We start from the raw sequence: 27,565 nt of genomic DNA, 5'->3' as shown, positions 1-27,565 counted from the left end.
GAACTGGTGCAGGGGGCAGGTTTCAGACTTATGGATTATTGGTAACTCTTCTAGGGAATGTACGACCCGTACAAAAGGAACATTTTACACCTCTACCGGAGAAGGACCAATATCCTTGTGGGCAGGTTGCGAGTGAGGTTTGGGAGGTTTAAAATAATTTGGCAGGGGGCTGTGGATGCTGTTGTTGGTTTAGAGCTAGATGGGGTAGTGAGACTGCAAGCAAAGAGAGGTTGAAGACAGGGAAAAACTGCAGTCAAAAGGATGCGTAGCAACATAAAAGAAGGACAAAATTGAAAAGGGTGAACACAGGACCGAAGGTGTTATATCTATTTGAATGCACACAGTATATGGAATAAGGTAGATGAACATGTAGAACAGTTACAGATTGTGGGCATCACTGGATCATGGCGGAAAGAAGATTATAGCTAGGAGTTCAACGTCCAAGGATACACATTGTATCAAAAGCACAGGCAGGTAGGCAGAGGGGATGGTGTGGCTCAGTTGGTAAAAAATGAAATTAAGTCATTAGAAAGAGGTGACATAGAGTCAGAAGGTGTTGAATCATTGTGGATAGAGCTAAGGAACTGCAAGGGTAAAAAGGCCCTGATGGAAGTTACATGCAACCCCCAAACAGTATTATGGATGTGGTCTACAAGTTACAACGAGAGATAGAAAATGTACGTCGAAAGGGCAATGTTACAATAGTCATAGGGGATTTCAATATGCAGGAAGATTGGGAAAATCAGATTGGTGCGGAATTCCAGGAAGGGGAATTTCTAGAATGCCTGCGAGATGGCTTTTTAGAGCAGCTTGTGATTGAGCACACTAGATCAGGCATTCTGGATTGGGTGTTGTGCAATGAATCAGAATTGATTAGAGCTTAAGGCAAAAGTACCCTTAGGGGTCAGTGATCATAATATCATCGAATTCACCCTGAAATTCGAGAAGGAGAAGCTAAAGTCAGATGCATCAGTGTTACAGTGGAGTAAAAGGAATTACAGAAACATGAGAAAGGAACTGACAAAAAGTGATTAGAAAGGGATACTAGCAGGGATGATGGCACAGCAGCAATGGCTGGAATTTCTGGGAGCAATTCGGAAGACACAGGATATATACATCCCAAAGAAGCAGTATTTTAAAGGTAGGATGACACAACCGTGGCTGACAAGAGAAGTCTAAGCCAACATAAAAGCCAAAGAGAAGATACATAATAGAGCAAAAAATAGTTGGAAGTTAAAGGATTGGGAAGCTTTTAAAAAAAGACAATTTAAAAAGTCATGAAGAAGAAAAAGCTGGAATACAAAGGTAAGCTAACCAAGACTGTTGAAGAGGATATCACAAGTTTCTCCAGGTATATAAAGTGTAAAAGAGAGGCAAAAACCGATATAGGACTGCTGGAAAATGATGCTGGAGAGACAGTAAGGGGGACAAGGAAATGGAAGATGAACAGAATAAGTATTTTGCATCAAGTCCTCACTGTGGAAGACACCAGCGATATACTGGAAGGTCGAGAGAATCAGGGGGCAGAAGTCTGTGAATTTGCCATTATGATGGACATAGTTCTTGGGAAACTGAAAGGTCTAAAGGTAGCTGTCACCTGGACCAGATGGTATACACCCCAGGGTTCTGGAAAAGGTGCCTGAAGAGACTGTGGAGGCATTGGTAATAATTTTTCAAGAATCAATTGAGTCTGGCATGGTTCTGGAGGACTGGAAAATTGCAAATGTCACTCCATTCTGCAAGAAGGGAGAGAGACAGAAGAAAGGAAACGAGAGGCCAGTTAGTCTGACCTCAGTAGTTGGGAACACGACGTTGATTAAGGAGTGATTTCAGAGTACTTGGAGGCACATGATAAAATAGACCAAAGGCAGCATGGTTTCTTTCAGGGAAAATCTTTCCTGACAAATCTGTTGGAATTCTTTGAAGAAATAACAAGCAGGAGAAACAAAGGAGAATTGATAGACGTTCTGTACTTGGATTTTCCAAAGGCCTTTGACAAGATGCCACAAGTAAGGCTGCTTTACAAGTTAAGAGCCCATGGTATTACAGGAAAGATACCAGCATGGAGATGAGGGTGAACTTCTTTAGCCACAGAATGGTGAAACTGTGGAATTCATTGTCACTTGCGGCTGTAGAGGCCAAGTCATTGGGTATATTTAATTCAGAGGCTGACAGATTCTTGATTAGTCAGGGCATGAAGGGATATGGGGAGAAAGCAAGAGATTGGGGATCAGAGGGGACATGGATCAGCCACGATGAAATGGTGGAGCAAACTCGATGGACCAAATTACCCACTTCTGCTCCTGTATCATATAGTCTTCTGGCTCAATCTAGACACATCAGCAAGAGCCAGAGGCTTCTCAATACACAGGATGGACCAAAATGCTGATTTGGAGAAGACAAAAGGTGGGGATCTGTGTTTCATGATAAGCTTTCTGTGGTGCTTGGACGCAGAGATGTTGGTTTGGTCACACTCTTGTCCCCCCAACCTGGAAAATCTAACAATTAAATGCTGACCATTCTACTTAGCAAGACAGCTCTCCTCTGTGATCCTGGCTGCAGATTACATAGCTCCAAAGGCCGACATTAATCAGGCACTCAAGATATTAAATATTGTCATCAAACAAGAAACAGTCCACCCTGACACATATCAAATCATAGTTGGAGACTTCAATTAGACTTCTTTGAAGAAATCTCTGCCCAATTATCATCAGTATATAAAATTCAAAGTTCAAAGTAAATTTATTATCAAAGTACATATATGTCACCATACACAACCATGGGATTAACTTTCTTGTTGGCATACTCAATAAATCTATAATAGAATAATATCTATAGCAGAATCAATGAAAGACAACACCAACTTGGGCATTCAACCAGTGTACAAAAGACAACAAACTGAGCATAATGCAAGAAATAATAATAATAAATAACCAACAAATATCAAGAACATGAGATGAAGTGCACTTGAAAATGAGTCCATAGGTTGTGGGAACATTTCAACGATGGGGCAAGTGAAGTTACCACTCTGATTCAAAAGGCTAATGGTTGAGGAGTAATAACTGTTCCTGAGCCTGGTGGTGTGAGTCCCGAGACTCCTGTACCTTCTTCCTGATGGCAGCAGTGAGAAGAGAGCATGCCCTGGGTGGTGAGATCCCTGATGATGGATGCTGCTTTCCTGGGACAACACTTCATGTAAATGTGCTCAGTTGTGGAGAGAGTTTTACCTGTGATCGACTGGGCCAAATCCACTACTTTTTGTAGTATTTTCCGCTGAAGGGCATTAGTGTTTCCATACCAGGCTGTGATGCAGCCAGTCAATATACTCTCCACTACACATCTATAGAAGCTTGTCAAAGTTTTAGATATTATGCCAAATCTTCTCAAACTTCTAAGGAAGTAGAGGCACTGCTGTGCTTTCTTTGAAATTGCCCTTATGTGCTGGGTCTCTGCTAAAGGCTGGCTCATGGATCTCTGGTATTTTTCTCCTGAAGTCAATAATCAGCTCCTATGTCTTGCTGATATTGATAAAGAGATTGTTGTTATGGCACCAGTCAGTCAGATTTTCAATCTCCCTCCTATATACTGATTCATCACCTCCTTTGATTCGGCCTACAACAGTGGTGTCATCAGCAAACTTGAATATGGTATTGGAGCTGTGCTTAGCCAGATAGTCATAAGTGTAAAGCGAGTAGAACAGAGGGCCAAGCATAAAGCCGTGTGTTGGACCCGTACTGATGGAAATTGTGGAGGAGATGTTATTGCCATTCTGAACTGACTGGAGTTACAAGTGAGGAAATTGAGGATCCAAGTGCACAAGAAGGGATTAAGGCCAAGATCTTGAAGCTTTTTGGCTAGTCTTGGGGGGATGATGGTATCAAATACCGAGCTGTAGTCAACAAACAGCATTCTAAAGCATGCTGTCTACATATTCCAGTGACGAGTGAACAGTCAATGAGACTGTATCTGCTGTGGACCTGTTGTGATGGTAGGCAAACTGGAGCAAATCCAAGTCACTTCTCAGGCAGGAGTTAAGATGTTTCATCATCAACCTCTCAAAATACTTAATCAGAATGGAAGTGCTACTGGATGATAGTCATTGAGGCAGGTTACTAAGTTCTTCTTAGCCACTAGTACAAGCGAAGTCAGCTTTAAGCAGGTGGGTACCTCAGACTGCCAAAGCAAGAGATTAAAGATCTCAATGAACCTTCCAGCCAGTTGATCAGCACAGGTCTTTAGTACCTGGCCAGGTACCCTGTCTAGGCTGTATGCTTCTTGTATGTTTGTCCTCCTGAAAGCTGCTCACAAAGACGCAAATCACAGGATCATCAGGAGCGGTGGGAATTCGTAATGGTTCCTCTGTGTTTTGGTGCTAAAAATGAGCATAGAGGGCATCGAGCTCATCCAGAACCAAAGCTCTTTTGTCGCCTATGTTGCTTGATTTAACTTTATAAGGTGAAAGCATTCAAGCTCTGCCACAACTGTTGAGCATTCTTTGTTGATTCAAGTTTAGTCTGGAATTGCAGCTTTGCCCGTGTTTACAACAGTCTTAATAAAGTCTGTGACAACCATGGTGTATTCATTCAGTTCCAGAGAAGAGTCCTTGAACAAGGCCCAGTCCATGGACTCAAAGCAATCCTGAAGCTGCTCCTCTGTCCCCCTCTTTGCTGTCCTAATCTCCGAAGTTTTGCTCTTTAGCTTCTGCTGTATGCAAAGGACTCATCAGAGAATCTGAACGCATACACCACGGTTACGAGGAACTTTATACAATCTGTCATAGATGAGTGTGTCCTCACAAAATCATTCAGTCTTCCCCAACCAGCAGCCCTGGATGAACCACGAGATCTGCAATCTGCTAAAGGCTAGAACAGTGACAGTCAGGTCTGGCAACTAAAAAAGATACAAGAGGTTCAGGTATGATCTTCACAAAGTCATCTTGCACATTCTGGACCAAATTTGAATCACTGAAAGATGCTTGACAGCTGTGGCAGGGCCTGAACACTATTACCTCTTTGAAAGTGAAACCAAGCCACATAGGTGACAAAAAGGCTTCACTCCCAGGTGAGCTCAATACTTTCTACACTCGCTTTGACCTGCAAAACATGGGAGAATCTTGAAGAACTCCCAGAGCCTCCAATGGTCCTCTGATTTCTGAGGCTGATGTAAGAGCATCCTTCAGGAGGGTGAACCAATGGAAAGCATGGGTACAGTGGGAAGGATGGGGTACCTGGTCAACCTGTGCTTATCAACTGGCTGGAGTATTCACCAAATATCTTTAACCTCTTGCTTCGGCAATCTGAGGTACTCACATGCTTCAATTATACTGGTGCCTAAGAACAACATGACAAACTGCAGTACAGCAGCAGTGATGAAGTGCTTTGAGAGGTTGGCGACGAAACATATTAATTCCTGCCTGTTGGATCTGATCCAATTTGCTTTAAGACCTTGGCCTCAATACCTCTTTGTGCAATTGAATCCTCGATTTTCTCACTTGCAGACCAGAGTATGTTCAGATTGGCAACAACATCTCCTCCACAATCTCTATCAGCACAAGTGCATCATAAGGCTGTGTCCTTAGCCCCCTGTTCTACTCATTTTATACTTTGACTATGAGGATAAGCACAGCTCCAATGCCATATTTAATTTTGTTGCCGATGCCACTGTCATTGACCAAATCAAAGGTGGTGACAAATTAGCATATAGGAGGGAGATTGGAAATCTGGCTGAGTGATGTCACATCAATAACCTCTCACTCAGTGTTAGTAAGACCAAGGAGCTGATTATTGACTTGAGGAGGAGGAAACCAGGTGAACCAGTCCTCAATGGGGGGGATCAAAGGTGGATTAGGTCAACAACTCCTCGGTGTTATTACTTCAGAGGATCTGTCCTGGGCCGAGCATGCAAGTGCCATTACAAAATAAAGCACGGCAGTGCCACTACTTCCTTAGAAGTTTGCGAAGTTTTGGCATGACAACTAAAGCTTTGACAAACTTCTATAGGTGTGTGATGGAGTATATTGACTGGTTGCATCTAGACCCCTGGTATGGAAACAACAATGCCCTTGAATGGAAAACCTACAAAAGCAGTGTTTACAGACCAGTCCATCACAGGTAAAGCCCTCCCCACCACTGAGCACACTTACTTGGAGCTCTGTCACAGGAAAGCAGCATCCATTATCAGGGACTCCAACCACCCAGACCATGCTCTCTTCCTGCTGCTGCCATGAGGAAAAAGTTACACTTTCTTGAACCAGAAGGATAGCTTCACTCACCTCATAACTGAACTGTTCTCACAACCTATGGACTCACTTTCAAAGATTCTTCATCTCATGTTCTCCATAGTTATTGCTTATTTATTTATCTTATTTTTCTTTTGTATTTGCATAGTTTGTTGTCGTCTGCACATTCATTGCTTGTCCATCCTGTTGGATATGGTCTCTCACTGATTCTATTGTGTTGCTTGAGTTTACTGTATCCTTGTAAGAAAACTAATCTCTGGGTTATATATGGTGACATACAGTATGTACTTTGATAATAATTTTGCTTTGATCTTCATGGTTGTAGGGTAATAATTATTCATAAACATGGTGGTGTAGGAGGTAAGACACCTATACCTCTTGTCCAAAGGTAATTGCTATAAGATGACATGGCCTGGATGGTGGGGATCCTTGATAATGGATGCTGCTTTCTTTAGGCAGTGCTCTACATAAATATATTCAATTGTGTAGAGGGCTTTGCCTTTGATGGACTGGGCTGTATCAACCAGTTTCAGTTGACTTTTTGGTTCCTAGGCAATGGCATTTCCATACTAAACTGTGATGTATCTAGTTATGATACACCCCACTGTATTTCTATAGAAGTTTGTCAAAGTTTTTGGTGACATGTGGAATCCACACACACAACTTCTAAGAAAATAAGAGGTATTGCAGTGTCTTCTTTACGTTAACACCTGCAGTTGCATGAAAAAGTTTGTGAACCCTTTGCAATTATTTGGTTTTCTGCATTAATTACTCATAAAATGTGGTCTGATCTTTATCTCAGTCACAATAATAGACAAACATAATTTGTCTAAACTAATAACACACAAACAACTGCACTTTTCATGTCTTTATTAAACACATGGCTTAATCATTCACAGTCCAGGATGGAAGAAAGTATGTGAACCCTTGTATTTAATAACTGGTCGAACTTCCTTTAGCATCAATAACCTCCACCAACTTTTCCTGTAGCCACTGATCAGACTTGCACAACAGCCAGGTGGAATTTTAGACCATGCCTCCATACAAAACTGCTTCAATTCATCAATATTTCTGGGATACCTTGCATGAACAGCTCTCTTCAGGTCACGCCACAGCATCTCAATTGGGTTAAGGTCTGGACTCTGACTTGGCCATTCCAAAACACAAATTTTCTTCTTTTTAAACCATTCCATTGTTGATTTACTCTTCAGATCGCTACCCTGATTGCAAGCTGTCCAGGCCCTGAGGCAACAAAGCAGCCAGAAACTATGATGCTCCTTCCATCATGCTTCACAGTTGGGATGAGGTTTTTGTGTTGGTGTGCAGTGCCCTTTTTCCTCCGAACATACTGGTGCATTTCTAGCAAAAACTTCTGTCTCATCTGTCCACAGAACGTTGCCTGTGTTGTGAAACATCCAGGTGGTCTTTTGCAAACTTGAGACATGCAGCAATGTTTTTATTTGGAGAGCAGTGGTTTCCTTAGTGGTGTCCTTCCATGAACACCATTCTTGTTCAGTGCTTTTCTTATAGTGGACACATGAACAGAGACTTTAGCAAGTTCTAGAGGTATGTGCAGGTCTTTTGCTGTTACCTTTGGGTTCTTTTTCATCTCCTTCTGCATTGCACGCTGTGCTTTTGGTATGATCCTTGCAGGATGCCCACGCCTAGGGAGAATAGCAGCAGCACTGTATTTCCTCCATTTGGAGACAATTTCTCTTACTGTGGACTGATGAACACTCAGGTCTTTAGAAATGCTTTTGTAGCCTTTACCAGCTTCATGCAGCTCTACAATTCTTCTTCTAAGATCTCTGAAAGTTGTTTTGATCAAGGCATATTGCACATAAACAAATCTTTCCTGAGAAGAGCAGGCCCCGTCATTAACCTGACTTTGGGTGTTTTTTTTAATATATACATAGGGCAGGGAACCTCTACAAACCATACCTCCAATCTCATCTCATCTCACCTGACTCTAAATAGTTTTTGTAGAAGGCATTACCCCTGAGGTTCACATAATTTTTTTGAATCTAGACTATGATTTTTTTATGGTGCACTCAGTATTGACAAGAAGTAGTTTATGTTTTATTAGTTTAGGCAGATTGCTTTGGTCTTATTATTGTGAATTAGATGAAGATGAGAGCACATTTTATGAGTAATTAATGCAGAAATCAGGTAAATGCAAAGGGTTCACAAACTTTTTTTTTGCAACTGTATGTGCTACTCCCAGGGCAGGTCCTCTGATATGTTAACACCAAGGAATTTAAGGGTATTGAACCTCTCTTCCCCTTATGAAGATTGGCTCATGGACCACTGGCTTCTTCCTCCTGTTGTGGATAATCAGTTTTTCCTCCTATATGCCAATTCATCACCACTGTTGATTCGGTCAACAACAGTGGTGTCATCAAAAAATTTAAATATGGCATTGGAGCAGTAGTTAGCCACACACGGACATTGGTCCATGAGCCAGTCCTCATAGAGCACTTATTGTTCCATCAATTCCACTGCCATCAAAAATTATAATGCTCAGCTCTTGGCCATTAGGGTTGGACCTTGCTAGCAAAGTCCAATTCTCAAAAGGGAAACAAAATCCACAGAAAACAGATAGAGCTTGTTTTCAAACAATTACTGCACTATAACTCTTCCATCTCATCAAACCTCTGCCGAGTCATAAAGCAGCCACTTCGAGGGTTTGCTTTCTGTGAAGATGAGTATTAGGCAAAATGGTGGGTGAAAAAATCGTGTTGAATTGCCTAAATGGTATGGTGTATTGATGAAAGGGTGCTGGGAAGAGATTGGGATTCATGAAGTCCAAGAAAAGACAAACTTCGTCTGCAATAACTTCTTTAAATCTGCAATGATTACATTCAATAAATATGATTCAATTTTATCAACTGAAGAGCCAGGGCCAAGATATCAATTACAACAAACTGTTTTATAAAGTGTGTAAACAGAATCATTAATAACTTCAGCAAATAGAACTCATAACCAAAACTATTGCAAACTTAAAAAACAAAGCAGAATCAGCTATGCCAAATCATTTTCAGCAGCAGTATTTTCAGATGTGACTGACAGAGCAATTACCGAATCATCTATATCAAGGCTAGGCCTTGCGTTGGAACTATAAACAGCCCAAAGTACTGTATAATGCTATGGCAGGCCAGTTGTTCAATAGTTCTTCAGTAGATACAGTGGATAATCATACTCCTGTACATTTTCTCCACTATCTCAACAAGCTGTGATGGCACCATCATGAATCCTTTGACTTGCACTCCAAGGTCCCATGCTCCTGAATATCGTCTAGGGTCCTTGTATTCACTGCTCTCAAAAATCTCAGCCATTCGTCAGCAACACATGCAATGCCATAGCCTGAATTAAAAGTATCAGCTCAGGATTAGGCAGTGAGCCTATGGCACAAGCTTTGGCATCTGTTTCTCAGATCAATTTATTTTCTGTGGCAAACAAGAGAAAATCTGCAGATGCAGGCAACTTAAGCAACACACACACAAAATTTTAAGAGGAACTCAGTAGGTCAGGCAGCATCTACGGAAAAGAGTACAGACAACATTTCAGGCAGAGACCCTTCAGCAGGACTGAACAGTCCTGTGGTTTGTGTTCATCCTTTGCAGTCTATATAGTATACAAGCATTTAAATATTTGACAGCATCCTCTTTGATTTAGTTAAGGAAATTACTTGCATTTAAAAAGCACACTTCAAGAGTATTTTACTGTGAATTAATTAATTTTGAAAAATGGCATTATTGTGGTGTTTACAGTTGTGTCAGGTAGTTGGTACACAGAATAGTCTTACATACAACAATGATTGAATGACAGCGCTTGGTTTATAAATGATTTGATTTAGCAATAAATGAGGAGAACTACCTTCTCAGACATCCCACCTCTCCCGGAAGTTCTGGGAGTCTCCCGCATATTAATAGTGGCTCCCTGATGCCCGCAAATTATATACAATATCCCAGAAATCAATTTTTTTGAGAGCGAGCGCACGAGTGAGCAAGAGAGAGTGAGTTCCAAAAAAAAAGGAAATATAAAACGTACGTCACCCCAGACTACCCTAAAGTGTACCCCTGCCTAATAGGGGTCTAAAATAACGACAGTGTTGCTCGCTGCACTGTTTGCAACAGTGACTTTTCTATTGCCCATGGTGGGTTAAGACTGTAAAAGACATGTTCAGGTGAGTTTAACAGGTGTCATTCGTTCATTAGCCTAGCTAACATTATTTAAACTAGCTGGCCAGCTGCTAAGGAGCTACTCTATTGCAGACATCCCACCTCTCCCGGAATTTCCGGGAGTCTCTTGCAACTTGATGGTGCTAACTCCCTGGAATGAGTTTCTGCGGGGTGAGATGTCTGCCTTCTGCTGGATGTATGATAACTCAGCTGGTTTACAAATGGTGCCACGGGGATTCTCTATTGTCGGGGGGTGGGGGGAGTTTGTTTAATATTTCATCTGGATCAGTGCAGTGTTCTCTCCGTATGGTACAGAAACGTCATCCAGATTGTGCTTGAGTCTCGAGTTGCGACTTCAACCCACTGAGAATAAGTTATTAGTGCATGACTACAGTTTATGCAATTGTAGGACAAGCATCGTAATAATGCAATACTTTTCTAGAGTTTGTATTGAGGTACTTCTGAGCAACACCTGTAGGAGAAAATCTCCACAGGCAAACTGAAAGCCTTTGCTAATCAATTTGCAGAACAGTTAAGCAGTCTTTGGCCTTTTGAAAGTAACTTAATGGCAATGTTTCCATGTCTATACATAACACAATGTACAATAGGTCAAAGCAGACCCACAACTGGATGCAATTTTGCCAAACGTTAGGATATAAAAATATTATAACCATTTGTTATTATGATTGGTAGTCAAAATAATAATCGGAGGCCAATAAGACCAGTTCCTGAAGCCCATTATCAAATTACAACATCTTAATTCCTGACTGTTTGTAAGTCAGACTGCAATCCCAGATACCTTCATATGTAATTTATGAACAGAGTTAGATTAAAAAAAAATGGAAGCAAGGGTCACTTGAGCAGGCATAATCATGCCATGGCTTGCTGACCAAGTGTACTTCTGACCATTTCATTGATCTTGCCTCCTACTATAACTAGTGAGTGCTATATGGTGAAGAAACTGTTATGTGTCAGTCTAGGGTGGTTAGCAGCACTTTTCCTTCTGGGTTTGAAAGCTGCAAGTTTGAGTTATGAGTCTGTGCTGAAACTCATAATCAAGATAGATACAGATAACCCATGACAGCAAGGTTAAATAAATGTCAAGAAAGCAAAGATATAGAATGTAGCCATTGAGAGGAATATCAACCTCAGATAACGTCAGGCTCTTCAACTGTTGTTAAAGGCCTCCAACCTTTATAGTTCCATCCTGCTTCAGTGTGCCTGCAGTAGAATTTTGGTCAAATGATAGCAAAGGAGCATTTTACACCCGTTATGCACCTGTGTATGTCCAGCATCCCCATGTACAACAGTAATATTTACATAGGTACTGGCATGTGACCCTATGATCTAAACCCCCAAATACAAAACTATGAACCTTGACACATGGTCTTTGATTATATATTTATATCTTCCTGATCAATCACTCAGGACTGAAAAATACCCACTTCAGTTTGTGGGTTCTGATTTATTATATACAAAACGTATACAATACACCTAATAGCATGTTTATGTATAATGTATATACAGTGCCCTGAAAAAGTATTCAGCCCCCAACCCTTTGTTCTCATACAGTAAATGAGTATTACAAATAGGGATTTTGATCAATTTAACTGAGAATTTCAACTTGTGAATCGCATGCTCCTTTTCCACAGTACAGCCCCCCCCCCAAAAAACAGGAAAAATTTAAAGGACGATAAATTAAAAATTCAAAAACTGAAATGTCAGCAATTCAGAAGTATTCATTCCCTTTTGCTTAGTACTTTGTTGAACCGCCTCTCACAGCCACTACAGCCAGTAATCTTTCTTGGATAAGTCCCTATTAGCTTCACACAACATGATGGAACGAGATTTGTCCGTTCTTTCTTGCAAAGTTCTTCAAAGTTGCTCAATTTGAGGTCTTGCCAGAGATATTTAATCGGGTTAAGATCAGGGTAAACATAGTTCTTAGTGTTGAGGCCAAAAAGGTCCACTTTAGTCTCATCTGACTAGAGACCTTCTTCCACATCTTCATAGTATCTTCTAAGTGACACTTTGCAAAGTCTTTACAGGCTTTTTTTTTAAGTGGTAAGTGTGGCATAAATCTAATACTGTGCATCAACCAGGTAACAATATCCCTCCTGTAAAGTATGGTGGAGGTAGCATCATGCAATAGGGATATTTTTCAGCAGCAGGCACTAGAAATCTGGTAAGGATTTATGGGAAGATGAATGTTGTTAAATACAGAGAGATCCTAATTACAAACATGCTAGTCTCGATCAGAAAGCTTAAACTGGGGAGACTGTTTTGTCCTTCAGTAAGAAAATGACCAAAAGCACACTGCCCGAGCAACCATGAGCTTCAGATGAAGAAAAATGTTGTCCTTGAGTGGTCCAGTCAGAGACATGACCTTAACCCAACTGAACATCTCCAGCAAGACCTCAAGATTGCTGTCCACTGCCTCTCCCCAACTAACCTGGCACAACTTGAGCAACTTGGCAGGGAGAAATGTGCAAATCTTGCTGCATCACATTGTGCAAAGCTAATACAGACTTATCCAAAAGGACAACTGGCTGTAATAGCTGTGAGAGGTGGTTCAACTAAATGCTGAGCGAAGGGGATGAATATTTTTGAACTGCTGACATTTCAGGTTTTGAATTTTTAGTTTTTCATGCTCTATAATTTTCCTTTTATTTGGGGAGCGCTACTGTGAAAAAAAGCATGTGATTCACAAAAAAAAAATTCCCAGTTATATCATTGGTTATAATACTCAATTATGTGAACAAAGGGTTGCGGGCTGAATACATTTTCAAAGCACTGTAAATAAAAGGAAGCATTCTGACATTACATTCTGGCAAGGTATCAAGAAATTTTCCAATTTCTGATCTGCATCCAACTTCTCTTTTTATTTAGATTCTCATGGTGATATGCCCATCAGCTCAACAAGTCCGCGTCGTCCAATTATACCCATGTAACCAATTAACCTACTAACTGTACGGCTTTGGAATGTGAAGGAAACCGGAGCATCCTTTGGAAACCAAATGTAAAGAAAACTGAAGTACCCTTTGGAAACCCATGCAGACACAGGAAGAACATACAAACTCCTTATAGATAGCAGTGGCAATTGATTTCCAGCATCTGTAGAACCTCGTGACTCTTTCTAAAGACTGAACAGGTTGGACTTAACTGAAAAAAAATGCTTCCATAACTATAAAGAGGATAGATAAGCTAAATGTCAAGATGTTCCCGTGTTTCTACAGCAGACTAGGTGACTGGAGAGAGACAAAAAACAGACATCATTTCTAATTAAAACAGAATTAAAAAGAAAACAGCCATCAAGAAATTCAGAAAAAAAACATTCTGTGGCAATAGAGTGCCAAGTCATAGAGATGAACAGAACAGATGCATTTAACAGGAAGACAAGAAGCTAGAAAAGTACATGAGGGCAAAAAGCAATAAAGGAATATATTAAAGAGGGCCAGAAAGTGGAACATATTCCTCAATGGCTGAATAAATTACCTTTAGCATTTCTATTGCAAGGCAAAAACAGAGTATTAACAATGGATTAAAGCAACTTTGTTTCAACCTTAACTCTGTAGCCTGAGTGATGGAATTGGATACTGGGACTTGAACTGTGAAACCTACTACAGGTTTGCCCCGCCATCCGAAGGTACAGCGTTCCTATGAAACGGTTCATAAGCCGGAATGTCATAAAGCGAAGAAACAATTACCATTTATTTATATGGGAAAATTTTGTGAGCGTTCACAGACCCAAAAATAACCTACCGAATCATGCCAAATTACACATAAAACCTAAAATAACAGTAACATTCAAAGATTCAAAACAAAACTTTATTGTCATTCTAACCGTACATCAGCTCTGGAGGGCAGAATGAGACAGTGTTTCCCAGCGTTTACATATAGTAAAAGCAGGAATGATATGATAAATACACAGCCCATATAAAGTAGAAATACTTTTCCACAATCATTGGCTGAACTGTTCTCCGTAGCGAAAATCTCACGCAAGCGCTCTCCAGTAACCTTTAAGCTATGAAGCTGCCAAATCATACCAAATAACACATAAAAATACACAGCCTATATAAAGTAGAAATAATGTATGTACAGTGTAGTATCACTTACGGGAATTGGGAAGACAGATTGCCGAGCACACTGATGCTGGTGTGTCAGGCTGAGTCGTCAGAGTTTGGATGGTGCAGTGCCCCCACCCTCCAGGCCGCCGACCGATACCAATCCATGAAGCATGCAGGGGTACAGCGGTAGCCGGGAGGCACACAGCACATCTTTAAGAAAAAAAAGCTGAAACAAACATGCTAATTAATTAGGTGCCGCCTGGCACATAATTAATTAGCATGTTTATTTTGGCTTTTTTCTTAAAGATGTTCTGAGTGCCTCCTGGCTACTGCTGCATTCTCCGCGAATCGGTATCTGTCCGCGGCCTGGGGGGTTGGGGTGGTGGGACACTGGGGTGTCATCTCATCGTCGTCTGTTTCCATTAGGGCAGGCAGCTCATCTTCTCCTATGACTGCCTGCCTCGATGTCGAAGGTCGAGGTTCGTCGTCTGATGTGGAAGGCTTGAAAAACGACAGTACAGTATGCTCGACTGCTGAGCCTCGCGTCTTTTTCTATCATACAGTTCTTTGTAGAGACTCAAACCATCTTGCAAATATGCCCTAAACCGACGGACCCTTTCAAAATTAAAGTCGTACTTTATCATTACTCATTCGGTTTCGAATGTTATCCTTTCCTCTTCCAATTGCATCAGCTCTTCATCTATCAGTTCTTGGTCATGGAATGCCAAAACCTCTTCAACATCATCTTCGTCAACTTCCACAAGCGAAACTCACTTTGTCCTTACTTCATTCACCACGATCAAAACGCTTAATTATGTCTAGTTTTACACTAAGTGTAACACCCTTACGAGCTCTTTCAGGCTTTTCCGATACCTTAGAACTCATCTTGCAAACGGCTGCTCACAGGCACATGTTTAAGCAATGCCGGCAAGAATGCCGTTCCGAATCCGGGGGAGAGCAGCTGCTCGGGGCGCGTGGCGCGCTGCGTTTTTTCCGTAACAGTGAGGTTTCATAAAGCGAATGTTTGAAAAGCGGAGGACACCTGTATATCAATTTGATGCAATGTACAATAATTAAATATATCTGTGCTGTCTCTTTTCAAGAGTAATCAATCCCATTTCCCTTTTCTCAATAATCATGAAAAGCAGCAAATATTCATCCATTTCCCTTTAAAAAGTTATCATATGCTCTACATCCACTAGTCTTTCAAGCAGTCCATTCCAGTTATTTAAAAAATGTATTTCCTCCATGGTTTGTTAAACCTGTGATCTCTGAGTTCTGACATCTTCTCCATAAGTACTCCAACACATACATTCAGAATTTTGAAAAAGTGTGTTAACTTTCTTGGAACCTCAATTATGGAACGTAGGTGTAACTGATGTGATTCACCATGCCCAATTTCTCACCTTCTAATATCTCTCTATTCACACTGAATTAGAGAAAGTTTAGAGCTGTAGGGTGATACAAATCATAGCAGTGTCATGGAAGCCCCAGTGTTTGAAGAATAAACCCTGCCAACAGTAGGGATGAGGGGCGAATCCATCTAATCACAATGAATAACAGTAAAATGGCGATGTATAAACAACTTCAATAGTTACACTAGAAATTTTGAGCTAAACTGAGCAAAAGTAGCAAAGATTTACCCTACTATTAAGTCCACCAGATATCCAATCTCCTAGCTGTAATTATTACTACCAGCATATCCATCACTATTTCTTTTTCCTTCAAGTACCTTCTTCTGCTTAAAGGCATCCATTTAACTCGGTGTAGTCAAGCTCCAAAATCTGTCCGGTCTTGGGGTAAACAAGTTTCTTCTGAACACATTGTTTTGATTTAGTTATAACTGTCTCACTTCACAGTCCTCCTTCCTAGACTCAACCACAAGTGAAAATATTTTCTCTACATCCATCTGAACAAAACTGGCCTTAGTTTTGAAGAAATACAAAGCCCTGAAAGGAGGAACTCAGCAGGTCAGTTAGCTTCTATGGTGTGGGGGTGGGGAAAGGACAGTCAATGTTTCAGGTTAAGACCCCTCATCTGGATTGTAGAGGAAGAGGGGAGATTCCAGGTACGAAAAGGTAAGGAGGGCCTCAGGCTGGGGGTGGGGGGTGGAGGGGGCAGGGACAAGTGGAGCAAGAGCTGGAGGGAGATAGCTGGATTCAGATGAGTGGGGTGTGATAGACAGATGAAGGAGGGAGGCAAGAGAGAATAATGCAGGAAGCTAGGAGGTGATAAGTGGAATTGACAAAGAGCAAAAGATGATGGAATCCGATGAGAGAGGATGGTGCAGCTTGGAAAAAAAAGATCACAATGGAAACCAGCAGAAGAAATCTGTGGATGATGGGCAGGTGAAGGGAGTGGAGTAGGGGTCAATGGACCAGAAGCAAAAAGCAGGAAAGAGCAAAGGGGAATAGTTACGGAAGTTAGGGAATTTAATATCATGTCGTCAGGTTGGAGAAGACAAAGTTGGTATTTGAAATGCTGTTCTCTAATCTATGTCTAGCCTCAACCCAGCAGTGGAGCCACATCAGTGTGGGAATGGGAAGTGAAATTAAGCTGGTTGACCACCAGGAGATTCAAGCTGGCATGGCAGAGTGAAGGTGCTCTAAGTGGTTCCCTAGTCTGTGCTATGCCTCACCAATATAGGTGCTGTATCTCCTCTAATCGTAACATCAAGGTATTTCCACGTGAACACCTGCCTCACCAGGAAGGCCTGTTTAGGGATATGTGCCTGGTGGTAGATAAATAGATACTTTATTGATCCCAAAGGAAATTAGTGTCACAGTAGCATTACAATATTAGAAGAGAAGGAAAATTATTCTAAAATGTTACCTTACCTCAAACAGTCTAACAGGAGGGGGTCATCACTTCCCCAGCTATAGGCTGACTCATTATAGAGCCTAATGGCCAAGGTAAGAATGACCTCTTTGGAGCAGTGCAGTTAGTCCATTACTAAAAGTACTCCTTTGTTCAGCCAAGATGACATGTAGAGGGTGAGAAACATTGCCCAGAATTGCCAGGATTTTCCGTAGGGGCCTTTGTTCTACCACAGCCTCCACTGTGTCCAGTTTGACTCCTATAACAGAGCCAGCCTTTCTAATCAGTTTACTGAGCCTGTTGGCATCACCTGTGTTGATGCCATTGCCCCAGCACACCACTGCATAGAAGGTTGTACTGGCGACAACAGACTGGTAAAACATGTGAAGGAGGGGGATCGGTAGAGATTTTTGAAGACCGTAAAATTGGACATTGGAGCAGAAATTCAATCATGGCTGATCTATTATCCTGCTCAAACCTGTTCTCCTGTCTTCTCACCCTAAACTTTGATGCCCTTACTAACCAAGAAATTATTAACCTTTACTCTAAATATATCCATATATATTTGGCCTCCAGAACCACCTGCAGCAATGAAGTCCACATATTCATCACCCTCTGGCTAAAGAAACTCTTATTCATCTTTTTCTACAGGGATGTCCTTCTATTCAGGGGCTGTGCCCTCTGGTCAAAGATTCTCTCACGATTGGAATCATCTGTTCCACATCCACTCTATATAAGCCTTTCAATGTTTGGTAGGTTTCAATTGACATTCCGCCCTCATTTTTCTCAACTCCAATGAGAACAGATCCAAAATCATTAAATACTCTTCATATGCTAACCCTTTCATTGCTGGGATTATTCTCATATACCTCCTCTGGACTCTAATGCCAACCTATCCTTTCTTAGATATGGAGCCCAAAACTGCTCACGATATTCCAAATGTGGCCTGACAACTACCTTATGAAGCCTCAGCATTACATCCTTGTTCTTATATTCCAGTCCTCTGAAAATGAATGCTGATATTGCATTTGCCTTCCTTACTAACATCTCATCCAGCAAGCTAAACTTTAGGGAATCTTGCACTAGAACTTCCAAGTCCCTTTGTATCTCTGTTTTCTGAATTTGCTTTCCATTTAGAAAACAGCCTATGCCTTTATTTCATCCACCAAAGTGCATGACCATATACTTCCCTGCACTATATTCTATCTGACGTTTTTTTGCTCATTCTCCTAATCTGTCCAAATCCTTCTGCACAATCCCTGCTTCCTTAATACTACCTGTCCCCTTCAACTATCTTTGTATTGTCTGCAAACTTGGTTACAAAGCCATCCATTCTGTCATCCAGGTTATTAACATATAACGTGAAAAGCAGCGGTTAAAACACCGATTATAGGCTCTTATCTTGCTTGGCAGCATAATGTGCAGCACCTTATCAAAAACATTCTGAAAATCCAAGTGAGCAACATCCACTGGCTCTCCTTTCCTGCTTGTATTTTTCCCTCAAATAATCCCAACAGATCTATCAAACAAGATTTCTCCTTAAGGAAACCATTCTGGTTCTGTGTGCCTTCAAGTACCCTAAAACTTCATCCTTAATAATGGACTCTGACATCTTGTCAACCAGTGAAGTTAGGTTCACTAGCTTATAAACTTCCTGTCTTTTGCCTCCAAACCCACCCCCCACTTCTTAAAGAGAGCAGTGACAGTTCTGAATTTTCAGTCATCTGGAACCATTCTAGAATGTATTGATTTTTGAAAGATCACTACTAATGCCTCCACAATCTCTTCAGCTAGCTCTTTCAGAATTCTGGTGACTTATCTAACTTCAGATCTCTCAGAATCCCAAGCACATTCTCCTTCGTAGTAGGGACTACACTCATTTCTGCTCCCTGACATTCTGAAATTTCTAGCATGTTCTTGGTGTCTTCTACAGTGAAGGCCAATGCAAAATAATTATTCAGTACATCCAATCATCTGATTTCTAGGGGCCTTGCCTTTTTTTAAACTCTATATATCTGAAAAACTTTTGGTATTCTCTTTTATATTATTAGCTAGATTCCCTTCATATTTCATTTTTTTTTCTGATTGCATTTTTAGCTGCCCTCTTTTGGTTTTTAAAAGCTTCCCAAGCCTCTAGCTTCCTACTAATTTTTCTCTATTTAATGGCTATATTGATGCCATCTTTAACTTCCCTTGTCAGACACAGTTGTCTCATCCTCCCTTTATAGTACTTATTCTTTTTTGGGATGTTCTGATCCTGTATCTTTCGAATTATTCATTGTAGCCATTGTAGCTCTCTGTCATCTCTGCTAGTGTCCACTTCCAGTCAACTTTGACCATTTCCTCTCTCATGCCTCAGTAGCCATCATTCAATTTTATCTTCTCCCTCTCAAACTGAAGGGTGAATCTTAGCACATTATGATCAGCATCATCTAAAGCTTCCTTTACCATAAGTTCCCCAATTAATCTGATTCGTTACACGGCACCTAATCAAGAAATGCCTTTTCACTTACTGACCACAAGCTGCTTTGAAAAGCCATCTCACAGGCATTCTACAAATTCCTTCTCCAGCACCAACCTCATGTTCCCAATTTACCTGAACATTTAAGTCCCCAATGACCATCATAACATTGACCTTTTTACAGCCCTCTCCTATCTCCCTTCAAGGTCTTTTTACCTTTGCAGCTTCTGAACTTAATGCACAAAGATTCTACATCTTCTGTTCCTATGTCACTTCTTTCTAAGGATTTAATTTAGTTTTTACTACAGAGCCATCCCAATTCTTTTGCCCACATGCCTGTCCTTTGGATGCTAAGCTTCCAGCTGCGATCTTCCTTCAGCCGTGACTATGTAATGCCTACAACATCATAACTGCCAATTTCTAACTGCTCTACAAGATCATCTACTTATTTCATATACATCACACATTCAAACAGAACACCTTTGGTCCTGCACTCACCAACCTTCTTTTCAATGTTATGTCCATGTTGTCTGAAGTTAAAGTCTCATCTCTTTCTAATTTTTTTGTCTTATTCTTTACTCTAAAGACTTCAGTAACTTCTGCACTCTCCTCCCCTTTTATTTTATCTATCTTTTTCCACACTATTGAACTCACCCCCATTCTACTTAGTTTTAAAGCCTTATTCACAGTCCTAATTAAGCAATTTGTCAGGATCCTGATCTCAGCATGTTTCAGGTACAGCTTATCCATCGGAACAGCTCCCTCCTTTCCCAACTGGTGCCAATGTCCCACAAATTCAAATCTACTTCTCCCACAGCAATCTTTTGAGCCAAGCATTTAACACTCCAATCTTATTAACCCTGTGCCAATCTGCATATGGCTCAGGTAACAATTCAGAAATTATTACCTTTTCCGGCTGTGTTTTTAGTCCCTAGCTGCTCAAGTTCCCTCTTTCTTTGTTTTTCCTACGACATTGATACCCACATTGACCACTTCAACTGGATCTTTCCCATCCTACTCCAAATTCCTCTGCAGGTCAGATGAGATGACCTGAACCAGGGTACCAGCAGACAAAACTGCCTTCAGTGCTCACAATCCTTGCAAAAAAGAACTACTCCCCTGATTATGCCATCCCCAATTAGAACTACATTTCTACTCTCTTCCCTCCTCTTGAATGACTCCCTAAACCACAATGCCATGTTTGGTTATTCATCCTTCCTACTGCTCCCATTCTCATCCTCACAGGGAGAAAGAATCTCAGACCCGTTGACCAAGCTCGAGGGCTGAGGCTCCTCCAGCACCTGCTTTTGAATCCCCTTACCTGCCTCACTTAGTCACACCCTCTTATTCCCGGTCACAGATCGAATTTGTAGTAGTAAATCTAATGAATGTGACAGCTTTCTGAAAGATAGTATCCAGGTAACTCTCCCCCTCCCTGATCCATCACAGTGTTTGAAGCTCAGATTTCAGGTCAACTTTGAGCCTGAGTTCCTTGAGCAACCAACACTTGCTGCAGACGTGGTTACCAGGAACCACATCATGCAGCAAAAGCACATGACTTGATCCTGCATCCCTACTTCATTTAATATGTTAGAATTTAGCATTTTTTTAGTTAACTACTGCATAAAAATGCTCATATATGCCTCCTTGCCAAAGTCTCAGACCTTAAATTCCTACACTGCCCATTCACACAATGGCCACTTCAAAATTGTCTCCAGAACCTTGGCCTCTGCCTCTTCTTGCCAAAGCCTCAGTTCTCCATTCTAACTCTGTCCACTGCAACAGTGGCTGTTCCCACAATGAAGACCCATGTCAGGTCATTCAGACACATTACATCGGATAAACATTGCTAGCCTGTGCAATATTTCTTCATACTTACACTCTCCTAGTTCTACCATCGTCCCTCTAAATTATTTTTTAATATTCTCCAGTGCTTCTGTTTATTATGTTTTGCAAACTACGAGGGGTGATTGATAAGTTCGCGGCCTACAGTCGAAGGCGTCAATTTAAGAAAACCTAGCACATTTATTTTTCAACATAGTCCCCTCCTACATATACACACTTAGTCCAGCGATCATGGAGCATACCGATCTTGGACCTCCAGAAAGTGTCCACAGCAGGAGTGATTGATAAGTTTGTGACCCAAGGTAGAAGGAGATGAGTTATATGGCTCTTGTTATATGCACATGCAGTTCAACTCTTTGAGTGACTATGCAGAAAGTTTGAAGTTAATAACTTATTGATAAGTTTGTGGCCTAAGGTAGAAGGAGATGAGTTATGAGTTGAACTGCATGTGCATGCAACGAGAGCCGTATAACTCATCTCCTTCTACCTTAGGCCACAAACTTATCAATCACCCCTGCTGTGGACACTTCCTGGAGGTCCAAGATCCGTATGCTCCACGACCGCTGGACTAAGTGTGTAAATGTAGGAGGGGACTATGTTGAAAAATAAATGTGCTAGGTTTTCTAAAATTGACTCCTTCTATCTTAGGCCACGAACTTATCAATCACCCCTCGTAGAGACCTAAATTTTGTTGAGTTAGAGTCCTTTTGCTAATAAGGATATCAAAGATGTATAAGCTATGGAAGGTTTTATTTTCTTATTATGATTGTGTATTTGTCACAGGCAAGTAATAACCTTGATAGGATTTATTTCAGTACGAATAGGCTACAATTTCCTTCACAGCCAAGTTATTAAAACCCAAGTCAAAGCCTCAACAAAATATTGAAAGATTAGCCAAATGTACTCACTCTGGGTGAACATTTGACCACTTGTCCCGCAACGTCCAAGCATACTGGCAAGGAGGCACACGTTCATCTTCCTCTTCTTCTTCCTCGCTGTCCTCAGACCAGTCTAGTCCTGAAGACAAGAAGAAAGTCATCTCACTGAGTATATGACAGAATGGAATGGATGGCATGGGGTCCAAGGAGAAGGCTATGTTTAAAAAGTATTACTTAATGCACATGTTGACAAATTTCAGACTGTAGTGAGATTTAGGATTTAGTAGAAAGAACACATGACTATCCATAGAACTGAACTAAATATTAATTGTATTGTTACTAAAATTACTACATTTAATATCACATGGTGACCTATAGTTACCATCTGTTTTAACTCCTCACTGTAACCCTGCTGTCATCCCTTTCAGCACTCAGACACTAACCGGGGATCTTTGCTTTCTTCAATAAAATTTCATTGATCCATTGTTAATACCTTTTTCAACACCATACATTAATCTTCAGATCACTCAATTTCCTGACTGTTTCAGCATGCTGTCCCCCAAAAGATCACATTGCTCTCTCGATGTTCTTTCCTTAAACAGCACACGCTCTCTCTTGCACCAATCACCAATATCCCCTTAAATTTCTATTATTGCAATGACCTCTAAAACCCCTTCAACACACACAATACCCACAAAAATTACTGTCACCACTGATGCTCAGTGATACAAAACCCCTTTTGCACATATCGATGCTTGAGGTACTTGTGCCTTTTAATGTTCACATACTGACCTCTAGCGTTAACATTGCCTTTCACACACATGATAGCTTATGTCAGACTTTTTAAAGGCACATACTGATGCCTCAAATGACTCCTGTAATATTCTCAAAAAAAACCAGCCCAATTTACCATCTCTTTGACTTCCCACCCACCTCACGAATACCTCTGCTTCAAAGATCATACATTGAGTTACCGCGCTCCCCCACCATGAGCAATTATACAGAAAAAAAATTGTAACCACCACTTTTAACCATGTATCAACTCCTAGTGCATTATTTCCTTGGGCAACGTATTGTGCATCAGGTGCTACCTGTGTTAAAATTACACAGGCCAAGAGTAGACGCTGATCCTAGAATTAAGGCCTGTTACTATTCACTGACCCCTTGATTTATTGTGCCTTTAACACCTCACAGAGTACATGTTACTACCTTCATTAACATTCACATTCATCTCTAGAGCTGTTACCACCCAGGATTAGGATTGTGGGCTTTGACCCGAAGCGTCAACTATTTCCTACCCCGTCCCCCACAGATGCTGCTTGAAACCACCTCGTTCCCCCAAAACATTATTCACTGCTCCAAATTCTAGCATTTTTGTCTCCCATGTCACCAAGTAGGGATACCAAATCACTGATGACAGAAGCTACATCACAATTACTATTTCAAGGAATAAACTCTAATTTAAAATAACACATACCTGTCTACAAATACAGAGAAATGAAGTTTTGATTTATAAGGTATTCTTAAAATTACAATGGCAGCATAATTTTGTGATACATTTCAGTTAATCAAATTTTAAGACATTTTCAATAATTTTGACTATTTTACTCCCAATTATAACGTTATTTAAATATCTCTTAATATCAGAGATATTCAGAAATACAGTTAAATTCAATGGCCACTTTGACACTGTCCTCAGGCGGGTATTGGAGGGTCAGACACCCTGAGCCAATAGGCTGCTCCTGGACATATTTCATAATTTACTGGCATAATTTACATATTACTATTTAACTATTTATGGTTCTATTACTATTTATTATTTATGGTGCAACTGTAACAAAAATGAATTTCCCCCAGAATCAATAAAGTATGACTAAACTAAACTAAACTATTTCAGGAGCAGTGTCTCCACACCATAATACACAGAGCCTGGCCGAGATCAGACCCTGCTGATGGGCACCAGGGTGTTAGGGCTTTGGCGCAGTTGAAAGAGACATGCTGGAAGTAAATTACCAACAATCTTTTGCTTACTAAACTAGCATTACTCCTTCCATTAGTAGAGTCGTTCAAAAAACTCTATCAAATTTGACAGATATGATTTCTCAACATTCAAAGCCATGCTGACTATCTCTCCAAATGCAAGAGATCCTGTTTCTCAGTATCCAACACCCCTCAGTAACTCTTGCATCACGTTTCAGTGGCTTGTACTTTGGTTTATCCTTGCAGTTCTTCTTATAAATGGATAACATTAAGCATCCTCCAGTCTCACCTGTACTTGTGATGATACAAGTATCTCTGCCATTCTTCCCTTGTTTCGACATTGTCCTCGGCTTGGTCAGCACTCAAGAGATGAATACACCTTCAGGCACTTAGATTACCAGCACCTCATCTTTGTAATGTGAATATGTTTCAAGACATCACTATTCTGTTCTCTGAATTCACCAGCTTCCATAACCTTCTCCATGACAAATACACAAAACAAATACAGACCCTTCGCAAACAAAAGAAAATTTGCAGATGCTGAAAATTCAAATGACACACACAAAATGCTGGAGGAACTCAGCAGGCCAGGCAGCATCTATGGAAAAAAGTACAGTCAACGTCTCGGGCCGAGCCCCTTCAGCAGGACTGCAGAAAAAAAGATGAGGAGTAGATTTAAAAGCTGCAGGATGGGAGACAGAAACATAAGATGATAGGTTTTACTGGGAGGGAGAGGAATGAAGTAAAGAGCTGGGAAGTTGATTGGTGAAAGAGATACAGGGTTGGAGAAGGGGGAGTCTGATAGGAGAGAACAGAAGGCCATGGAAGGAAGAAAAGGGGGGGATGAGCACCAAAGGGAGGGGATGGGCAGGAAAGGGGATATGGTGAGAGAGGGATTAAGGGATGGAGAATGGTGAAAGTGTGTGGGGAGTTTGGGGGGGGGGGGTCCATCACCTTGAGTTCCAGAAATCAATGTTCATGCCTTCAAATTGGAGGCTACCCAGACGGAATACAAGGTGCTGCTTCTCCAACCTGAGTGTGGCCTCATCATGACAGTGGAGGAGGCTATGGACTGACATATTGGAATGGGAATAGGAAGTGGAACTAAAATGGGTGGCCACTGGGAAATCCCGCTTCTTCAGGCGGACGGAGCATAGGTGCTCGGCATCTCAGGTCTCACTAATCTACAGAAGGCCACACTGGGAGCCCAACAGACTCACCTGGAAGGACTGCTTGAGGCCCTGAATTGTAGTGAGGGAGGAGGTGTATGGGCAAGTGTAGCACCTGTTCTGCTTGCAAGGGTAAGGGCCAGGAGTGAGATTAGTGGGGAGGGATGAATGGACAAGTGAGTTGCGTAGGAAGTGATCCCTGTGAAAAGCAGTAAGTGTGACGGGGGGGGGGGGCGAGGTGGGGAAGATGTGATTGGTGGTGGGATCCTGCAGGAGATGGCAGACGTTCCAGACAATTATGAGCTGGAAGCGGAGGCTGGTGGGAGATAGATGAAGACAAGTGGAACCCTATCCCTGGTATGGTGGCAGGGGGATGAGAGGAGAGTAAGAGCAGACACGCGTGAAATGGAAGAGATGCAGTCCAGGGCAGCATTGATGATGGAGGAAGGGAAGTCCCTTTCTTTGAAAGAGAAGGGCATCTCCTTTGTTCTAGAATGAAAAGCCTCATCCTGACAGCAGATGCAGTGGAGACAGAGGAATTGAGACAAGGGAATGGTGTTTTTACAAGTAACAGGGTGGGAAAAGATATTTCTCACAGGTAGCTGTGAGAGTCCGTGGGTTTATAATAGACATCAGAAGATAAGCTGTCTCTAGCAATAGAAACATTGAAATTAAGGAAGGGGAGGGAGGTGTCAGAAATGGACCAGGTAAATTTGAGGGCAGGGTGGGAGTTCGAGGCAAAGTTGATGAAGTAGACAAACTCAGCCTGGGTGCAGGAAGCAGCATCAATGCAGTCGTTGATGTAGCGTAGGAAAAGTGGAGGAAGGGCATCAGTGTAGGCTTGGAACATAGACTGCTCCACGTAGACAACAAAAAGGCAGGCATAGCTGGGACGCATGTGAGTGTCCATGGTTACACCTTTTGTTTGAAGGAAGTGGGAGGAGCCAAAGAAGAAATTATTAAGAGTGAGGACAAGTTCCACTAGATGGAGGAGAGCGGTGGTGGAGGGAATTGGTTGGGTCTGGTGTCTGGAAAGAAACAGAGAACTTTGAGACCTTCCTGGTTGGGGGTGGAGGCGTACAGGGACTGGACTTCCATAGTGAAAGTAAGATGGGGGCCAGGGAGCTTGAAATCATTGAAAAGATCCAGAGCATGTGAAGTGCTATGGATGTAGGTAGGAAAGGACTGAACTAGACTCAGCGCCATGGCAGGTGTGGAACTCGCTGAAGTTTTGGGGACAGGGGGACAAAGATGAGGCCCTTATTGAGGAAAGAACGTTCTGCCCCAAGAGAGGAGAAGGCGAAAGGGAATGGTGAAGACCCAGCTCAGATGAGAGTTGGGATGGGGGCGGGGGGGGGGGGGGAGAAGGTTGGTAGCGTCTGAGGAGAAAGGACGTTTGGGGTGTCCAGGGATGGTGGGGTGAGAAGAAGATGGAGTCTCCGAGGGCCCAAGTGCTGGCACTGGGATCTGAGAAAGACGGGACTGTGGAGTGGTTCAGTTCACCAATGCTGTGCTGCCCATAATGCCAATCTATCTAATCCCATCTGGCTCCAGGTAGTCCATATCCCTCTAGTCCCCACCTGTTCATGTATCTGTCTAAATCCCTCTACACATTGCAAATGTGAAACATTCATTTAATACTGTGCTTATTTCCAGTGTTTCCACACGTAGATTTCTACAATGATCCTTAAGGGAACCTATTCGCTGCCTAATTACCCTGAAAGTCATCAACCCGAAACTCTAAGTCAATGCTCTCTCCACAGGTGCTGCCTGACTACTAAATTTTAAGCATTTTGATTCAGTTTTCCAGCATCTGCATTAAAACTCCCACTGACTACAATATGCTGTCTCCTTTATTACATAGTGACATGAGGAGTGATTGCTTCCTTTAATAAATGGACCTGGATTCCTAGAGATGCTGTTTCCATT

At 41.6% G+C, this 27,565-nt stretch overlaps 1 protein-coding gene across 2 annotated transcripts in view; it reads right to left on the bottom strand.

The window, feature by feature from the left end:
* ino80db (INO80 complex subunit Db) overlaps positions 1–27,565 on the bottom strand; it is a 126,908-nt gene that overhangs the window by 47,378 nt on the left and 51,965 nt on the right. For both annotated transcript variants that reach the window (XM_072261284.1, XM_072261286.1), the window contains exon 4: positions 22,518–22,626. In XM_072261284.1, the coding sequence (XP_072117385.1) occupies positions 22,518–22,626 (109 nt within the window). The remainder of the gene's footprint in view (positions 1–22,517; positions 22,627–27,565) is intronic.

The sequence above is a fragment of the Mobula birostris genome, chromosome 6 (genome assembly GCF_030028105.1).
Source record: "Mobula birostris isolate sMobBir1 chromosome 6, sMobBir1.hap1, whole genome shotgun sequence".
NCBI classification, from domain to species: domain Eukaryota; kingdom Metazoa; phylum Chordata; class Chondrichthyes; order Myliobatiformes; family Myliobatidae; genus Mobula; species Mobula birostris.
The sequence above is the reverse complement of the archived record's forward strand: the minus strand, read 5'-3'. Positions and strand labels throughout refer to the sequence as shown.